Raw genomic sequence first — 13,495 nt, 5'->3', positions numbered from 1 at the left:
AATAAAGAAGGCTCATTTATTTCTGGCTCTGATCCTCCTGGGGCTGGTTTCACTTCCCCATCTTCACTTTAGCCAGAAATTTGGGTGGAAGAGATGGAGGACTCGGTGACCGGGAACCGAATACCACCCATGTCTGCGTGAGGTTTCATTACACTAACGTGGCACCAGCCACCGCATCAGTTACTCGCTATTTGCTCATTCCTGGAGATGGTGCGGTTCCCTGTGCCCAAGAGTTGGGTCACTCTGTGACTGGCAGGCTGACACCAGCTCCCAGTTTCTGGTGAAATGAGAGCAGGTTTCACTGCAGACCCACGTTGAGAAGCAAGTGCGGGGCTCACCCGCAGCAAGCAAATTGCAGCTTTCACACCCTCACCCTGCTAGTTCCCATCACGGCCCACACCTCTCCCTCGGTGTCTCTGTCTTCCATGAACAAGGCAGAGGAAATGATGCCACTCGGAGCAGGACTTGGTTGGCCGTCTCGCCGAGTTCCAGCAGAAATGAGGGCTCTCACTGACAACAGCACCTGCATTACAAGTGCTCTTGTCAGACTGAGGAAGGTCCGAGTAAAGTGCATTTTTTGGCCACCTCAGGGCCTTGACTGAAATGGTAAACCCTGACTTAAATAAAGCATCAGAAGTCAGCAAAACACCCAGCTAACCCTGAGCTGCCTTTTTCTGCAGAGCGATTATCTACATTGATACGGGGCAGCTCCGTGTACAACTCTGGTCACGGTTCTCCCTCCTCTCTGCCTTAGCAGAGGAAGCAGTGACAGTTTTTGTTTGCAGGTTGCTGGTAAGCAGCCTTGGGGAAGCTTTTCCATTGCTTTCCTTCAGAACAGCTTTCCAAAGTACTGTACTGATACAAGGCTGTCGAAGGGACGGTGTGAGCTTCAGGTGTGTCCAGAGGAGAATGTTTCCTGGGTGCTGAGGTATTCACAGCTCTGTGGAAAGGCAACAGCTGATTTGCTGATCAGAAGAGGTCTGCACATCGGAAAGTTGCTGGAACAACTGAGCACCAGACGCTGAGGGTGAGTCCCACACAGGGTCATTGACGCCCATGCTCCCCGCTGCAGCTCAAGCCAGGGCAGGAGCATCTCCAGCAGCTCACCATGCCAAACGACAGCCTGGCGCTGAGCACCCTGCACTGGGTTTACATCAGCACCGAGGGCTTGGTCGCTTTGTTTGCCACTTTGGGTAACATCCTTGTCATCTGGGTGGTGAAGCTGAACTCCTCATTTCAGAACACGACTCTGTACTTCATTGTTTCCCTGGCGCTGGCTGATATGGCAGTGGGGATCGTTGTTGTACCTCTGGCCATCGTGGTGAGCCTGGGCATCAGCATCCACTTCTACACCTGCCTGTTTATGTGCTGCCTGATGGTGGTTTTCACCAGCGCATCCATCCTCACCCTCCTGGCCATCGCCATCGACACGTACCTGCGAGTGAAGCTGCCAACCAGGTGAGCGCTGGACCACCACGGGCCCCTCCACTCACCCCAGCTTTCCCATGGCCAGGCTCTGCCCCACGGGTGCCACCGCCTCTCTCCTCCTTACCCAGGCCCTTTACTCCAGATGCACACCTGCACACGGAGAAAGGACCTGTGCTGAAAAGCCCACCCAAATCGAGCTCTCTAGAGCAGGAACTGCTCCCTGCAGCTAACGCAGCACGGACAGAGCCCGGGGGTGTTTTGGGGCTAATATCAGTGTTATGGCTGACCAGAATGTGCCCACAGGATGAGTCTGTGGTCAGACACTCGACTTCTTCAGCTGTTCTGTTAACAGCAGAGGATGTTGAGAGCACTGCAGGTTTCTTTGGGTTTCTGAAGCTACTCTTAATTAAAACTCTTTTAATGTTTAGAGCTGAAAGCACCAAAGAAAAACCAGACTTATTAAGGACCAATTTCAGAAGTCCTTCACTTTTTATATTGGAATGGAGAAGTCTGTAAGCTAGAAATGCAAAGCCTAGCCTAAGGCATAAAAGAAGTCCCATTTTTGGGGAGGAAGACCTATAGAATTAAAGTGTGAAAGAACAGTTTGGTCCTACGAGTGGCATAAACCAAATGTAAAGAGTCAGGTACACACAAGGAAGCTGAGAAATACGATGGGACTGCAAACAGAAAAGCAATTTTTAAGCAAGAGGAACACTAAGATTAAAATGAAACAAGAGACAAAATAGCTGAAAAACAGCCAGTTATAAAAAGAAGTTCAGAACAGTTCTTCTTATGGGTGCTGCAAAGTAACTGCTAGAAATAATGAGTCAGGGTTTGTCTCAAAATACGGTTTGGTGTGTCGTGTGTCCCCACCCTCCACCTCCCCCCAAAATGTTAATGCTGCATTTTGTGACAACTAACCTTTACTATTTGAAATGCAAGTTCTTTAAGCCATCCTTAACTCTTTTAAACTCTTCTGTTCAACACGACCTGGGTTTTCTTCCCCAACAGATATAAAATAATCACCACAGAGAGAAGAATTTGGCAGGCGCTGGGTTTGTGCTGGTCCGTGTCCCTGCTGGTGGGATTAGTCCCCATGTTCGGATGGAACAAGTCAGGACTGGGAAACTCTGACTTTCTGACCTGTCAATTCACCTCCGTGATGAGGATGGATTACATGGTGTTTTTTGTCATCCTCACGTGGATCCTTTTCCCTCTGCTCATCATGTGTGCTCTGTATGCTGAAATCATTTACATCATCCGGACAAAATTAAATCAAGGTGCAACCAGTGCGAGAGGGGCAGGAGCGTTTTATGGACAGGAGTTGAAGACAGCCCAATCTCTCGCACTTGTTCTCGTCCTGTTTGCAGTATCCTGGTTGCCTCTGTGCGTTATAAACTGCGTTTGCTATTTTTACCCCGAGTGTCAGACACCCCCGCTCCTGATGTACTTGGCCATCCTGCTGTCCCATGCCAATTCTGCCATGAACCCCATTGTCTATGCGTGCAAGATAAAGAAGTTCAAAACCACCTACCTTTTAATTTTAAGGACCTACCTCCTGTGCAAAAAACCAGACCCAGTTCTCACAGAGCAAACAACAGACCAAAGGTCATAAAACAAGAAGGAAAGTTCACTGGCCAGTACTCACCGGGCCGTTGATAAACCACTTTGCTATGATATTCCCGGGAAAAGGCGTGTTCTGCTTCAGCTACTCCTGCTCTGGCACAAACTGCTCAATGATAAGGACAAGCTCCTCTTCCTCAACCTGAGGCACGTTTGACATCAAGCCCAAAAGGATCATTTATGATCTTCTGCATTACTGTACCCCAGAGAATTCTCCTCAGTGGCTGCTGTACCAAGCCCAGATTCTCCAGGCAAGCATCTTCATTGACCAGGACCTTCCAGTTCCTGTTTCTTGGCGTTATCTGGTAGACAGCATTTTCCTAATTTGTTACTAAAACCCCTGCATGTTGGGGTTCCTCCTGCACAGCACATTCCCACACTTCATCCTCCCTCTTTTCCCAACACCCAATTTAAGTGTACTTCACCGCAAGTCTCTGTACCCGTGAAGAACTGATGCTCTTTTTGCAGCAACCTGTTACAGATCCAACTGCTCCAACAGTGTGTAAACGTCTGTCTATCTATGTCTTTGTATTAAATTGTTTCCCAATACAGAAGAAATGCTTAAGAGAGTATTTGTCCAGGGTTGGTTTTGTCCATAAGTGTTGGTTGTGTCCCTGAACAACTGGGTAATGCGTCTGCTGCTGTTGGGAACACAGCGGCTGGCAGACCAGGCAGGTCCTCCCTGACTGCTCTTACACCCTTGGTCAACTGAGACTAAAATGGAGTCTGGCTGACTTGTGCTGCAGTCAGTGCCGTCACATTTAGTGACTAATAGTAAATATTAGATGGATATTGCATTAATTCAGCCAGATCGTCTCCCATGACAATCGAAAAGCCACCTGAAGGAGATCTCCACGCTGTTTTAATCCTGACTAGGACAGCACAAACTGCAGCAAGCCTTACACCACAGCTCACGCAGCCTGGCTTTCAGGGAACGTGAGTCAAGCTGAAAACAGGTCACTGAAGGCCGAGCTTTTTTTCCCCCAGTACTTAAATAATGGCAGTGGTCTAGAAAAAGCCGAAAAGAGAGCGCATCACTCTGTTATTTACCTTGGGAAGCGCTGCCATGTGCTCCTTTAGCTGAGATCAGACATCTCCATTTATTGTCTGATGTAAGCTCTGCCACAGGCCAAAGCTCTGCCCTGTTACGCAGAGCAGCTCTAATAATAAACGGGCCAGCAGAGGAAGTCCCTGCGTAAGCACAGCAGAATGTCGCTGCATGGTCTCTCATTGGTTGGTAGAGCCGATGGCGTCCAGCAGAAAAACAGGTCCCACCTAAGCAGCAGAGAATTATTCACTGGAGGGAGAGGGTTTGCCAAGGGCTTCTGCCAGTGGTGGGGACAGCTGGAAAATGTTCCTGTGGGTCTCAGTCCCTGCCTCTCACCGCCAGCAGTTTCTCCGGAGGTAGCTGCGGCGTTCAGCCCCAGGCAGAGACCAGCCAGGCTGAATAAAGCTTAAACTGAATGTGACGATGGGTGAAGGCACTTCCCAGGAGTTCGCGTGTACACAGTTATCACCCAGGGAGAGCAAAGGGTTGGCTCTCCTGCCAGAGCTGACTCCATGCTGGCTGAGGGAAATGCAGCCTGACAGTCACGTCGACACCATCGCCATAGCACTAATAATCCACCCTTTCAACATCGCAGCCAGATGTCAGCTCCAAATGCCAGAGAATATCATAGGCCTTGACTGTCCAGGCATCCTTCAAAGCACTGTGTAAGCCATGAGAGACTTCCACCCACCTCCCAGGGCTGGACAATTTGTATTGGACTTTCCCATACCCAGACAAATTCCTTGCAAATTCATGCTGTAAAAGACTGTCTTTAGGGAGACTACAAGTACAAACACCTCCAGCAGAAACCTACTGAAACAGAGAAGATGGGAGAGCCGGAACAGTGACACAGGACACACAACCCCTCCTCCGGTCTGACCAGCAGATGCAGTTGTCCCAGATTCCTCAATCTGTCTATAAAACAAAGAGTTGCCTGATGGCCACCACTAAAAGCTGTGTATGATTACGCAGAGCTCTTGGCATGAGAAAGGGAGAGAGAAGTGATGCTCTGGGAGGGTCCGGGACTTGTTAGCGGCCACATAACAAAGGGAGGTTCTCTGTCACTTCCATCTCCAAGGGCTGGCCCACTCACAGCTCGCTAGGCCGGCACACAAAGTGCTGCGCTGCGGCTGGCAGCATTTCACAAAGTACAAGAAAGGGTTGTGCTGTCTCAGTACAATTCACGGTTAGGCAACATCAAAGTGAAAAACCCCGCATCACAGCTGGGCTGGGGGAAAACACCTTATCTTGCACTTCTAATCCAGGACCTAGCACTGCCTGACAGAGGAAGGCAGCAGCGTTGGCATTTGTGCAAGCCAGGTGAATTTTCAGACCCTCTTATTTCTCAGTCAGCAGAGTAACCATGATAGTATTTAAAAGAAAACTGTACACCAACCACAGTCATCCCTTGTGAACCCCTCAGCAGCTGCCCGCTTTGGGGAGTGATAGGATATTTGCTCTATTAAATAGCACTGGAAGGAACTGCTGTGACTGAGATGGGGGCAAAACCGAAGAGCACGAATTCTCCTCCTGGCCCACGGGCAGCCCCATCACAACGCCTCACAGGCTGGATGCAGAACGCCTGGCGTTTGTGCACCTGCTTTTCAGCAGCTCCTGGCCTCCCACCAGCCTCTGCAGTCACAAGGCAGGACACCCCAGCCGCGCTGGCAGAGGTGGAGACGCTGCTCCGTGCTTCCTGGAGAGGCTCCAAACCACCGCGTCTATGGGGAGCCAAACCCGGCGCCGTCCGCGGCTGCCTGCTGCCATCCGGCGGCACATCCACCCTCCCCGCTCTGGACCTGCCCACGCCAGACTCGCTGCTTCAGCGCACAGGAGGCTGTAGGACCCTCGTCCTGCCCAGGAGACTCCTCCAGAGGTGTTTACAATTGCACGCACACAAACATCTGCATGTTTGGATGAGAGAAATACCTGCAAGAATCTGGCACTCTCTGGTGACCGAGGGCTGAGGTGGCAGGAAACTTCACTCCGATCCATCCAGCCTTGCAGAAGGGTCAGGCAGGGGGAGATCACTGTACCTGGACCACAAACCATTCTGTGGGCATAGGAATGCACAGAAGAGCTTCTCTGTGGCTGCGAGGAGTCAGTCCCTCGTGGTAACTTACTCCCCGGTTTATGAAAAGGGGGCGTTTAACTCTTCACAAGATATTTAGAACACTGTGGGTGATAACTCATGAATGGACGTTTCCAGAAACTCTGTCACACTGTGATTGTGCATTTCTTTTATGTGACCCAAACAGGAATCAGACATTTGCATACAAATATTTCATTATCACAACTTCAACAAGCAGGAAGTACCTAATCAGAGCACTTGGCAATCGAGAACCAAGAAAATGCTGCAGTCAGGGACAGAGGGGGGAACCATACAGCCACAGACAGGAATAGGTGCAGAGTAGTGTTTCCAGTTTTCAATTGTCTTTGGGAGTTCAGAGCAATAGCAAACACCCAAGGGGAAACTTCACAAGCGCAGTGAGATTTCTACAGATGAGAAAATATGATTTAAAAAGCAGTTTGGAACAGCAGGCATCAGTTTTCCTTTGTAAGTATGAAATGAGCTGCCGCTACCCACAGCAGTACCAGCATTTCTGAGAGCACTATAGGCCCTGAGAAAACCTGCTGGTAGCACCTGCTTCAGAAAGTACAAGTATCTTCTCCATGTCAGTAGGAACTTCATCATCACACAGCCACCGGTGTTCGGCCCCGCTGGAAGACCACAGTGGTGTAGGCAACCTCATGCTGGGGATGTGAAAGAAGCCGCAAACATTAGAGAGCGTGGAAGCGTCACAGCTCAGCATGAGCTTCTCACTGTTCATGGTCCTCAGTGCCACACACCATCAGCCGTCACAGGCTGTCCCTGCATAGGTGACATCAGATCCGCCTATGCTGGATCTGACCAGTTAGTCCAGCCTGCTGGATTCAACCAGCTGTTAGTCCAGCCCAGGATCGCAAGACAACTCTGCCCAAGGGGCTTCCAAAGACTCAAAACCACAGAAACGCCTGTCCCTTGGAAAGATTTCCCCCTAACGTGCCTGCTCCGTGGTTGAGTGAAGCCCCAGAATCCTCAAGCCCCGAGGCCAGGATGGCATCTGAACCTGGGCAGGACAGAGGAAGATCTTTCCTCCTGCTGTCCAGGTACCTTCTCAGGTAATTCCCTGGACAACCGTGAACCCAGGCTGAAGCCTTGGCTGCACAAAAGAAAAGTGCTGCTCCTCAGTCAGGAGAACTGCTGACAACACTCCAGCCTCTTCCCTGACCCTCCCCAAAGTAGGTACATTCTATCAAGAGACTGGAGTCGCTGCATAAAATACTAGAAATAATAGTCGTGACCTTCACCTGGATGTTCTTTGCAGATTCCTCATCCACTGTCTGGGGAGAAGCTTGCTCTTGTGAGTTTTGGTGGGATCTCTTACACTCTGGAAGGAGAGGGACACCGGGCTCGCTCTCTGCACCGTGCCAGGAGACAGCTGTGCCAGAGAGGCTCAGGAGTGAGGTGACAGCAGCACCAGACGTGGCTTAGACGCAGCTTGTAAAATCTGTCACAGACCTTCACTGCAAAGCAAGCAGTTCATAGCCCAAGCAGGAAGGGCCCAAGTCCCTGCCCACCCACTGGAAGTGGCCAGGGTGACAGCAAGGGGTAAGACAGCGTGGCGAGAACTCTGCAGGGCCAGCGTTAGGACAGAGAAACCCCAAAAGGACCACCAGAACTCATCGGTGCTGAAGTTAATTCTCCTGTGAAAACGGCCCCTGGGCTGATTGGTGAGGAGTTACTGCCAGGAACGACCTGTTCATCAACCCACTAATTACTCAAGGGAGACATAATCTGTAGAAGGGACTTTGAGCCCCTGGTGCTGCCAGATGCACCGGGTGAGCTCGGGGATGCAGCACTGTCCGTGTCACACTGTGCAGCACAAGGTGCTGAGCACAGCTCTGCTCCTCATGCTGCCAACATTCCCTCGCCTGCACCACTTACTTTTTCTGAAGAGGCAGATGATGGCAAACACCAGAACAGTCAACAGGATGCCAGAGATCAAGGCCAGCAGTATGTGGAGTATTTCATGTCTGTCGATAGACAGCAAATGGGGTCAGAGTCCCCAGTCCAAACAGGGGTGTTGGAGGATCAGTAGTGCTGACGTTCACCACACTCGGTGAGGTGTAAGACGTCGTTTATCCCAACCCCGTGAGGTTAAAAGGTCAGTGTCTGCACTAAGCATTGCTACGAATTAAACATCCAGTGCCCAGACTAGGAAATTCCCAGCATCCTTTTACAACCCCAGACACATATGCATCCCAGGTAACCCCTCCCTCGCAGGGGAAAGCAGTTTGAAGTCAGGAAATAGAGGTGGAGCATTTACTTATCAATCCAGCATTTGCCTTCTGAATCTCTCCAGTCAGCCACAGTGGTGGGCACAGCGGTGGGCACAGTGCTGGGCACAGTGCTGGGCACAGTGGTGGGCACAGTGCTGGGCACAGTGGTGGGCACAGTGGTGGGCACAGTGGTGGTAGTGGAAATGGGTTCTGGAGAAACTGGAAGTGAACAGGGAAAAAAAAACAGTGTTGTGCCCAGTGCTGGGCACAGTGGTGGGCACAGTGGTGGGCACAGTGGTGGTAGTGGAAATGGGTTCTGGAGAAACTGGAAGTGAACAGGGAAAAAAAAATATGAAAACCTGGTTTTAAACCGTAAATTTCTCCAGTAATATTACAACCAGAATGACGTAGAGGCACGTGCCCGCTCAAGGAAGTGTTACTGTACATAGCACATTTCTCTACCAGAAAAGTGTTATAAGGGGAACTACCAGACAGATTTAATTATGCATGTTACCACCGCCCCGCCGTAGCCCGTGGCAGCCATGCCGCAGTGTAAGGAAAGTCAATAGTGCCCCTAAAAAAATACCTTCAAGAGGAAAAATACCTGGCTTTGCTTTTGAGGACTTACTTCCCATTCTCTCCAAATGCTAATGAGCAGTAAGAGAAGCTAAAAAGAGGGGGAAAAGGTTATAAGTATTAATACACAGACACACTAGTGCAAGCCAAACCTGTCACCCTCTAACTCATGGACTTTTACTTTTTGTTAATTTTTCAGACATTTTACACAAACTTGCACAAAGCCAGAGCAGCAACCCTGGCAATCGCCCAGCACAAATCCTACCTCCCACGGCCTTGCTCCCGCACACCCTCGTGCGTGTTCCCCATGAGGAAGGTTCTGTCGCCTTTGAAAGGGATGGAGCACATTCAAGGACTCAAGACGCACCCGCATTTTCGCAGCAGCTTGAACTGAGCGAACATCAGGAACGTTTGGACCATCAAAAGCAGCTTTGAAAAAACACCCCTTTTGAGTTCTTCTTCCTCAAGTCACATTTTCCCACCAGTGCAGGAACAGTAACCTTCTTCTCAAACTCGGGGGTGGAATCTTAAGGACCAGGCAACACTAGGCTACAAAACCCCGCGCATAGTTTGCACACAGCACCTGGAGAGCACCAGGAGAGCTTTGCCAACACCAGCAAACCCAGCACCGCCATCTTCTCCTGCCACACCCCCACCACTTCCCACGCTCGGGGAGTCCAACCTCCCCACTTCCCAAAAGTGCATCTTGTTTGCGGCAATAAAAACAGTGACATCTCACCTCTGCTGTCCCCTTCTGCTGGTAGGAAGCTCCAGAAGCGTTTGCACAGCAGTTCGAGCACTCGCTTTGTGAGAAGAACCCGTGTCCCACTAGTTTGAGCCCAAGTGTCATTCAAATGTGGGGTTACACAAAAGGGGAAGTTGAGCAACCTCACCCTTTTTTTTTTTATTAGAAAAAGGAAACTGACACACACCTGCATTCTCAGGAACTGCTGGTCAGAAAAAAGGCCCATTTCAGGTGAAGTTAGGAGAAGGTTCTCGCCTCTGAAGAACACCTTTTTTTGTTCAGCTGTTGTATGAAGTGCAGAAAACCATTTTACTAACTGCACTAAACCCTACTGTAACCCCAGTCCAGGTAAGAGACAGGTAAGCACAGCTGGCTCTGCTCATTAACTAAAGCACCTTCCCAGACCAACAGGGTACCCCCGGGCAGCCCCGCTGGGACATCTGGCATGTTACAAAACCCCTCCAAGTTTCCTGTAACACGAAAAGCTTACACTGTGTATTACCATACGACACACAAAACTGTTTTCCTTGTTACACAAAGACAGAAAAACAACTTTTTCCTATGAAACTCCAGAAACCCTCACCCTGTAGAACAAACTTAACCATTTCACAGCTTTAAACCTTATACTGGCGAGTTCAACTGAAGCCAAGTTTTCCGGCAGCTTTTGAGACATTTCCTGCCAGCCACATCCTCTTCTCCACAGAAGAGGAAGATGCTCTCGTCACCATTTAGAGCTTTGGTAAGAGAGGGGTTTTTTAGTTAATTTGTCAAACAAGGAGGCTCATTCCCAGTGCCACCTGTACTGGACACCACTGGAGCATTGTGCTCACTTTGATTCCAGAACGCGTTTACAATCACAGTCGTCATCACACAGAACGCTAAACCAAAACCCGACCCCTGTATTGGCACCGGGAGGGTTCCCTGTGGAGTTGTGTCTCAGGAGTGTTCATCACCAAACATGGAGCCAAACAGCGTCGCACGCACTGCGGCTGCCACTGACCCCCCGCTACAAACGAACCGTGGGGGTTTATGTGATCAATCCAGCTACTTCAAACACAAAAAGGGCAAAATCGTATTGTACTGCAAGTGAAAGACAGCAGAGTGGTTGGTTGGTTGGTTGGTTGGTTTAATGGTATTTTAGAATCACACTGTTTCCCACAGCGAGACAGTCGGCAGCACCAGCCCCGGCTATACTGTGGCCTGCGCGCTCTTCGACAAGGCCTTCAGGTCCACGATGCACTTTGCCACGCTCTCCTTCTGCTGCAAGAGACAGGGAAACCACCGTCAGCAGAAAGGCCTTGGGGAAGGCATTCACACAAACAAAACGTGTTCTAATGCTTTTTAGAAACCCCTTTTTACACCCATGAGTTACAGTTAAGAGGGATTTGATTACAGCTCATGAAGTCTGGGATTCAAATCCAAGCGATGACCCGCACTGAGGCAGCTACGTGCAGCGGTGAGAGGAACGTGTCTTACTGTTCTCAGCTTCCTCCTTAAACGAACGTCTAGAGCCCACCTGCACTGCTCAGGCTGCCATGGTCACAAACAGAACTGCACAAGCGAGGTCCCTGCCCTGCAAGTTCCCCACCCCTTACCACAAGCTTATCTCTGTGCAACGACAACCACCGCGCGTGACTCCAGCGTCCGTCACCAGCAACACGGGCACTTGGTACCCAGTCACTGGGCTTACTGGCTCTCGCTCTGCAGCAGGAACGTGTTTCAGCCATGTCTGGGACTCACCCAAGGACAATGCATCATCTTCAGGCTTCAGCCAGAAGCACTGGACAGCCAGTGTTTGTACAGACTAAAATGTTCCTCAGATGAAGACAAGTACCTGCTGAGGTGTGATGCTCTGCACAACATTTTTCTCCACCCACTGAATCATATGATCTTGTTCTTTCTGACGCTTTAAGTTCTGCATGGCCACCTGATAGTCCAGCCTCTTCTTCACTTCATTGTACACCATCATTAATCTTTCTCGGTAATTAGTTTCCAGCATCATTGCAATATTGTTCTAGACACAGAAGATGAAATCAAAGGGTTAATGCTTGGCAAGATTAAAAACGGCAGCAGAACGTGTCCTGTAGCAGAAGGTGGAACCGGTCCTGTCTGCAGCACACTGAGAACAAATTGTCAGCTACTTTTTAAATTTACTTCAATTAAACACTAATTCAAGGTGGGAAGACTCTGTGAACTGCGGAGCTGGAGCTGCGTACCCGCTTCGCATCGAAGAGGTAACTGCGGCCTTCGACCCGCCACTGCTCCTTCTTCTCCTGTTCAATGGCGGTCTCGAGGTCTTTAATAGCCTCGTTTTTCACAGCTAAAGCTTGAGCAACTTTCTCCTGGAAGAAGAAACAAAAAACGCACTTCAGAATGAAAGTACAACGCAAGGAAAACAAGCGATCTGTAATTAGTTCCAAAATTCTGCATTATGGTTTGAGAAACCTCTGCATAAACCAGACTGTGCCAGGGTGGAGGTTAAATGACGGCAAGACAGAAGAATTGGGGTTCACAAACAATCGTGCTTTCAACAAAACCATTTGTGCTGGTACGAAATGTTTTATTTTTGGAGATTTATGTACCAATACCAACACAAGATCTAAAACACACCTTAATTAAGCCGCATACTGAAGATACTAGACTCGATTTTTCTGCCAGCCTGGACATGGAATTCTTTTAAGTATTTAAACAGGTAACAGTTACAGAGTTAGATTATGATTTCTTTTGTTACCTCATTAAGCTTGTCAGCAAAAGCTGCCACAGCAGGCCCGTATTTTTTCACACCATAGATGATGATTGTTAAGATGCAGCCAGCCGCTACCGTCTCATGGTTAATCACATAGATCTCCTTGGACAGCAGATAAAGCAGGAGGCCAGTCCCCAACATGTAAGGCCCTGAAGAAAAAACACAGCAGCATTATCTGCACGAAGCACAAAGAGGCTCACTACAGTCAAGCATCCAAGGGGCAGCTGGTTTAAGGCTTACAAGATCAGGAAGTGCTCTCAATTACCATGACAAAAACCACAAACGTGGCGGAAAAGACTTGCATGAGTCCTACCACTTGTGCTTGTTCAGAAACAGGCAAAAATTTCTGATTAAAGGTTATGAGGGTCAGCAGGTAAATAAATCTTCCTGCAAGACCCAGCTCGTGACAGTCTTTTAGCCTATATGTAAAGCACAGGTGCCCAGCTTTACAGCCAGGACTCATCCTTCACAACCTCCTTCTGCATATGGAAAAAACAATCTTCCCTAATATTTTACTTTTTCAGCAACCAGAAGTAGTGGACAGATCTGAATATGCATAACTAAACACACAGGTTTTTTTTTTTTTTAAAAGTATATATTCACCTGTAACTCCTGTTTTAGGATAAAGAAACTTGAAAAACTCCTCAGGGATCAGACCATAACGTACTTCTCCTCCTTTCTCAGGCAGAGGTGGCAAAGGAGCCGAAGACTGCTGAGTAGTATGCAGCGGTCTGGTGGTGTGCCATGCACTATAAATAATGAGAAAGTTTTCATTAAGCATTTCATTTCCTAAAAAAGAAAAACGACACCCTTAGATGGGGCTCAAACACATTTCCAATTAAACAGGTCATTAGACACGCCTCCTTGGAGGAAGTGGGTGGGACTAGGTAACCTCCAGAAGATCCTTCCGACCGTAACTACTCTGTAACACAGCAATGTCAACTCGAAAGATAAGGACAACCCCCCAGAATGACGTTAGTTCAGAACAACCGCTGGCAGGTCTCTG

The 13,495-nt window shown here is 49.2% G+C and overlaps 2 protein-coding genes across 2 annotated transcripts; one reads left to right on the top strand and one right to left on the bottom strand.

The window, feature by feature from the left end:
- Nucleotides 1-1,108: 1,108 nt before the first annotated feature.
- ADORA3 (adenosine A3 receptor) lies at nt 1,109-5,513 on the top strand. The gene is made up of 3 exons (XM_010131172.1): nt 1,109-1,458; nt 2,440-3,036; nt 5,453-5,513. Exons 1-3 carry the CDS (start codon nt 1,109-1,111, stop codon nt 5,511-5,513), a joined length of 1,008 nt encoding a protein of 335 aa, XP_010129474.1.
- Nucleotides 5,514-10,931: 5,418 nt separating this feature from the next.
- Nucleotides 10,932-13,278, bottom strand: ATP5F1 (ATP synthase, H+ transporting, mitochondrial Fo complex, subunit B1; the record flags this gene model as incomplete). The annotated part of the gene is made up of 5 exons (XM_010131171.1): nt 10,932-11,003; nt 11,578-11,757; nt 11,960-12,085; nt 12,475-12,638; nt 13,093-13,278. Coding segments are annotated over 5 exons (728 nt in total), but the record flags the coding sequence as incomplete, so codon positions are not given.
- Nucleotides 13,279-13,495: the final 217 nt, after the last annotated feature.

Source organism: Buceros rhinoceros, unplaced genomic scaffold (genome assembly GCF_000710305.1).
Source record: "Buceros rhinoceros silvestris isolate BGI_N320 unplaced genomic scaffold, ASM71030v1 scaffold22472, whole genome shotgun sequence".
NCBI lineage: Eukaryota > Metazoa > Chordata > Aves > Bucerotiformes > Bucerotidae > Buceros > Buceros rhinoceros.
This window is presented reverse-complemented; position numbering and strand designations above follow the sequence as displayed.